This window comes from Oryzias melastigma, linkage group LG22 (genome assembly GCF_002922805.2).
Source record: "Oryzias melastigma strain HK-1 linkage group LG22, ASM292280v2, whole genome shotgun sequence".
Taxonomy (NCBI): domain Eukaryota; kingdom Metazoa; phylum Chordata; class Actinopteri; order Beloniformes; family Adrianichthyidae; genus Oryzias; species Oryzias melastigma.
In genome coordinates, this window is record NC_050533.1 from 14,181,684 (window position 1) to 14,187,719 (window position 6,036).

Consider the following 6,036-nt stretch of genomic DNA (forward strand, 5'->3'; position numbering starts at 1 on the left):
CGGTTCATTGAGAAAAATAAATCCATTCAGGAGACTCCTCAGCCTCCCTGCGTCAGTGTTGACGTCAGACTCAGCCATAAAGTCAAATATTGATCCGAAGGAGGCTATTTGTGGTGAGACATCATTTTAAAAATAAATTGCAGCACACAGGGATATCCTCTGGTTTCTAAAAATGATTTGCGTGGTCTTCTAGAAATTGTATATTGGTAGTAGATAATCTATTATTTACAAATCAAATTGCTTTTTTTATTGTTCTTCTTTATAGGAGGTTTGCCAAGACGCCCCTCAAGACACTGCATTTGTCCCTACAGTCACAGCAATATCGTCTACCCCAGATTTCCAGTGGATGGTCCAGCCTACGATTATTACTTCTGTCTCCCTGTCTCTGGGTAGGAAGCAAGCCAATGAACCGCAAAGCTCTCGCCAGGCAACACCCAAAGCAGGCGGGAATAAGGGAAAAAATGCTGCCAGGAAGGGGAAAGCAGAGCAGGTGGGTCAGTCAGCTCCCACGAAGTCCATTTGTGATTGGATGGAAATATTGCACGTTTGCCAGTGAGGGGATGCTTGTGTGCAGGAGTGCTGTGTCGCCTTCCATAGGCAGGCAATTTATATTCAGGTCACAACAAGTCTGCAACAATGGTCTATTTTTAGCAGTGTTGCAGCGAAACATGCTTTCGCCATTCCTCGGAGGTTGAAAGTGGGAGCGGATGGGATGGATTAGCTAATGAAATGGCCGGATTCTTACAGTTAATAATCCCATTACTTTTTTCCCGCATCCTATAGCTTTCCCCAGAAGAGGAGGAGAAAAAAAGGATAAGAAGGGAGAGGAATAAAATGGCTGCAGCAAAGTGTCGCAACAGAAGGAGAGAGCTCACAGACACACTTCAAGCTGTAAGTAAACAACGATGCTGCAACTTGCACCTCGCCACTGCGCGTTTGTCTGTTTGATGAGTTTTGTTGTCGATCCTATTTCAAGGAGACGGACAAGCTGGAGGAGGAAAAAACAGCCCTGGAGGCAGAAATAGCCAATCTGCTCAAAGAGAAAGAGCGCCTTGAGTTTGTCCTTGCTTCACATAAACCAGTTTGCCAGATGCCAGAAGAGCTCGAGTCCATTTTTCAGGAGCCAGCAGGGTCCTTGGAGCTACTGCCCAGTCCAGATGAGGACAGACTTCCAGGGGACGACATCCAGGAAGCACCCTCACTCCCAGACTTGGACTTCCCCAACGATCCATCCACAGCTATCTCTGGGAACTCTAACATCTTACTGTGTGCCAGCGCCGAGATCAACATCTGCGATCTTGAGCCGTCTCTGGACATTAAGGATGGACTTCTGGACAACATGTTACCCAGTTTGGAGGAGAAAGCCTCCACGGAGACGGCTCGATCAGTGCCAGACATAGATTTGAGCAATTCTCTAGGGGTGTCGGACTGGGAGACCCTGTATAAGTCCGTTTCCAGTGACCTGGAGCCTCTCAGCACCCCTGTAGTGACGTCTACTCCCACCCGCAGTAGCTACCTGTCTGTGTTCACCTTTGCCTGTCCCGAGCTGGACTCTCTGGCAGAGGGACTGGACAATCTCAAAGGTGCAGGAAGCAAGGCCGAATCCGTAGACATACTCAACTCCCCAACTCTTCTGGCCTTATAATGGACAAGAGATGAGTTCAAACCCAGAACTTTGACATGAAATCTGCAACGTATGCCCCTTATGCTGTAACAAGAGTTCATGAAATGTCTCGTGTGACTAAACAAGCAGAAATGTTCTCCAGATGCTCAGCCAACAGAGCGGTGTAGCTAAAAGCATGGCTTTTCACTTACCAGGAGAGACTTGATTATAACGCGCATGCAAGCGGTTTTTCAGAGCTCACATATATCCGATCTGTTACTCGATCTACAGTGTATCGTGGCAGTCGAAGTGTTCCAGTACGGTTTTGTGTTCTTTGGTGTCGGTAGTGTATCGATTGCTGTAAACCACGTATTTACTCATCCACTCATGTGTTCAGTATACCTGCATACCTCAAACGTCATCAACTGTGGATTGATCTCATTGTTCAAATGTTGACAGTTTTCCATGAAAACATCCAGTGCTATATAGTAAATATAAATCTTATTAAGATGTAACTTATTATTTATTTTTTTACCTTTCAGATTTGTTAAAAAATGAAAATACAAGCATTGATTTTAGGGCTGGGTGTCACTGCCAAAATCCACAATAACACTACCCTTAGCAGAAAGTAGTACACTTGAAATCTATTTTATTAAGTATGCTTTAGTATAAGTATAGCAAGTACACTATGATATGTAGTGTCGGTAACTGAATACTTCCTTAAACTAAATTGGAACATCTTAAATTATGATACACAGTCTATGAAAATAAAAACTTCAAGTATACTGCCTCACTTTTAGCATAAGTATACTTGTAGTACACTAAAATAAACTACTTTTTGCTATGGATTCACTTTTTTGAATTTGTCACTTTTATTTTATTTTCCCACAGTTTTAACCAAACTAAAGCTTGACTATTCGTTTATTTATTAAGTTGGGAATAATATCATTAAAGAACAATAAAAGAGTTGTTTTTGATTGGAAAAAAATGTTATAAATAACAAGAGGGTTTCTGATGAATTGATGTGTGAATTGATAGTGAAGATCACTTCATAATTTTATCTTTTAAAGCCCAGGCATAATTGATTATATCCATGCTGGTGAACAATATCAATAAATTCTTCAAACTCTTCATTGTGGCTTATAGATTTGATCATTTCTTGTTAAATTATTATTAAATGTTTTTGTGTATAATAACCAATGTGAAGTAATCTAGTAGAAACCATCAGTTTACCTGATATAGATTTGAATCTCACTCCATTGATATTTTAATCCATGGGTTCCCAGAGGTCTTAATTTTGATTGATCGCTTTTTGGCAAAAAAAAAAAAAAAAGAATTTCTAGGAAATAGTTTTTGCAAATCGGCAGGAGTTCATTGCAAATTTGTCTCTGAGTTGTGGGCTGGACTGTTGTAGTGGATCAATCGCACCAGCTCCATGGGCTCTGTGACAGAATGGCAACCTGTCCGGGGTAGATCCGGCTTTCACCCTAAAGTAACCAGGACGGTCTGTGGCAACCGTGTGGCCCCAACCCCTTTAGGCTAAATGGATGGATGTTCAAAAGGATTTATTTTTTTAGCCCGCTGATTGAGTCACTGAAAATGTCATGTGCCAAAAGCTGAGTGCCTGATTGGCTGACGTGTCAAAATCTCAATCTCAGATCATGTCTGTACATTAAATTAACATTGAAATTCGACGCCTCTGGTGTAAATGCAGCATGAGCGACCTGAATGAATTTCAAATTTTCCATGATGCAGCCATCGCCATGTTGGAACCAGACATCGCCAGTGGGCAGTGATTGGTCCGAGTCAGTATGAGTCTATATTTCTATAACAGCCAATCTCTCCAATCAGGAATGAGCATGTTAGAAGACCACACCCCTTCCACTGAAAGCGAGCCCATGAGACTCCGTCAAACGCTTTAACATTGACATGAGAGTATCTGCTTTAATTGAGGCACTGATTGGCCAATATATAAATTTAAAAACTTGAACAGAAATAATATTGTGAAAAAAATCAGTAGGTTAGCAAGAAATTTTTAAAAAGTAGCAGAGCGAGAAGGGTTATTCTGGTAAATATAATGACTGAGTAAAACATGTATATTTCTCAATAGGGAATTTTAGCTTTTTGAAACCAGTGAGTACTTCTAATTTCAAATGCCAGGTGGGAGGGGGTCACTCAGTCCAGTTCTTATATATAGTCAATGGGAGTAAGTCTGCCACTTCCCATCATCCATCTGTTTGTACCATAGCTTCAACCTAACATTAACGGTGAAACAAAAATGCAGACAAATATTAGAGCTATGCAGTTTATGGATATGTTTACAAGTGGATGCGATCGGAATTGAGCAGAGCAGGGAACTTGTAGCTTGCCGTAGTAGCTTCTACGTCACACCTACAAGCTTGTTCCAAATGTTTTTGTTTTTTTTTTATCTGCTCCTGATTCACAACGATTTGAATAAAGAAATTCTCAGAAAGCCAATTTTAATCTTTATTTTTGTGATTAAAAATGCCACTGGAACAATTTGAAAACAGGATTTTAATTGGAGTGGGTTTTGAAAAAAATAAAAGCAGCTGTAATGTCGAGGGTTTTCTGGGTGAGTTCGTGTTTGCAGTTCGGGCCCGAATCTGAGCTACATGACTGCAGCTTTATTCAAGCAGCCTCTGCTTATTTATGGGAGGAGCGGCGTGACTTCCCCACTTCTTCCCCCCACTATGTACTTTTTTTTTTTTTTTAACATCCCTGCTTACGTTTTTGGCAGGCATAGCCTAATTTCCGCATTCCCAAATCCTCCCAGATTGGGACCACGTTAAAGAACTAATCGGGCTGATGCAACGATTTCCACTTTTCAGGATTTACTCTCGACCCTCGGCTGAGCAGAAGAAAGGACATTTGTTGCACCTGGGATCAAAGTCAGGTCAGTAACAAAGTTATTAACTCAAATGTATTAAGGGGTTTCTGACCGCAGCGGGGATTAATGACAGATTTTTTTATAAAGAGACTTTTATTTTGATGTTTTCCTGGATGCTTTTTCTCGTGGTAAAGTAAGCGCGACTCGCTAGCAGGCAGGCTACAGAAACAGCTCTCCTTACGTTTACACCATTCAGAACAAAATGTTCTCATTTTGTCTTGTATAACGTCTTCACCGGCGCGGTGCCGACAGCGCCTTTACACTGGAATTATTAACAGGAAGTCGATTATCTGCGATGGTCGATGGATCGTTGTGGTGGAAAAGCGGAGTTACGTAAGATAAATGCCGCACTGACGAAAAAATAAAAGTAACTTCCGCTTTCAGGTCGACCTTTTTTCAGCAGGTTATTGGAGTTTTTTATCCTAATTTCCTTCACATATACAAGCCCAAATGCAAATACTCAGCGACATTAATGTTTGGGACTTTTTAGACTGTAGGCATTTGTTTATAAAGCGACACTTTTATTTTGTAATATCAAAAAACAGGGCTTTTAACTTGCGTTTTGAGACAGTTTCGACCAGGTTTCGACACGTGGTTCCATTGACATCATGTTCATTTGAGAAGTGTCAATTCTAAAGTAGGGTTCAGTTTATATGAATTCACTGTTTTCTTGGAAACGTTAAGTTTAAGCTCCTAACTTTCTCATCGAGCTTGTTTGTTTGTCCTGCAGTGGGATAATAGACTGTCATGTGGTTTAGAAACCCACTGAACTCCTTTTTTCTTCAGCTTTTGTCTACAAAATATAAGGAAGCATTTATCTGATCATACCCACATGTTTGCCAGAACAAAAACACTAAAAAGACTGTATTTTCCCCCCATGAATCTTGGGAAACACTAGTTCTGAGTTTTTTTCTGTTTGTTTGTTTGTCTATATGATAAAGTTAGATTTTTTTTTTTTTTATTCAAAATCCTAGAAAAAAAAAGTTGTTAAATGCAAAATATAAAGAATAACAAAGCACGAAAGAACAATATTTTTACATTATTTCTCTGTATATAATTGCCAATTTACTGATTTGGTTCAAATTTGCATGTTCATGGTTTAAATCAAATCCACATTTTTTCTGGTTGTTTTCACATACGTGTATGAATTGGTTAACCTGCATCAGAATTTGTATTTTCTGTTTTTTTATTTGTTTTTTACTTAACTCTGCTTTGTCTGTTTTTTTATGAATCAAACAGGTAGAATCTCTCAAAAGCTACATATAGCATAGCTAGGGATTAATCCTTCCATTAATTACATATAAAAGAACAGTGTGTTTGATATTATTAAAGATTCAAATTGCATATAGAAAAGTTGGCGATGATTCAACATAAGCACGAAAGCAAGAAAATTCTGCTGCACAGATAAATGGTTTATAAGAGATAACCAGCATGAGTCTGCACAGATCAAAACAGGAAGATGATGAATTGACAAGTGAATTAAATAAATCAATGCAAGATATAGGGAATAAAATGTATTTCTAAT

General features: G+C 39.5%; 2 protein-coding genes and 1 long non-coding RNA gene across 8 annotated transcripts in view; 2 read left to right on the forward strand and 1 right to left on the reverse strand.

Moving 5' to 3' along the window:
- The window catches only part of fosaa (v-fos FBJ murine osteosarcoma viral oncogene homolog Aa), a 3,534-nt gene extending 598 nt beyond the window's left edge, over positions 1-2,936 (forward strand). For 2 of the 3 annotated variants that reach the window (XM_024278153.2, XM_036209927.1), the window contains 3 exons: positions 266-490; positions 784-891; positions 977-2,936. In XM_024278153.2, coding sequence (XP_024133921.2) covers positions 266-490; positions 784-891; positions 977-1,645 — 1,002 coding nt within the window. In that variant the 3' untranslated portion in view covers positions 1,646-2,936. The remainder of the gene's footprint in view (positions 1-265; positions 491-783; positions 892-976) is intronic. The other variant, XM_024278135.2, reaches the window with a different exon arrangement.
- Positions 1-6,036, reverse strand: part of LOC118598001 — a 12,618-nt gene that overhangs the window by 2,534 nt on the left and 4,048 nt on the right. The window lies entirely within an intron of this gene.
- Positions 4,091-6,036, forward strand: part of jdp2a (Jun dimerization protein 2a) — a 5,292-nt gene continuing 3,346 nt past the window's right edge. Inside the window, exon 1 of one of the 3 annotated variants that reach the window (XM_024278604.2) lies at positions 4,091-4,517. In XM_024278604.2, the coding sequence (XP_024134372.1) occupies positions 4,430-4,517 (88 nt within the window). In that variant the 5' untranslated portion in view covers positions 4,091-4,429. Of the gene's footprint in view, positions 4,518-4,575; positions 4,915-6,036 lie in introns of those variants that run through there. The other 2 variants (XM_024278610.2, XM_024278617.2) reach the window with 2 other exon arrangements.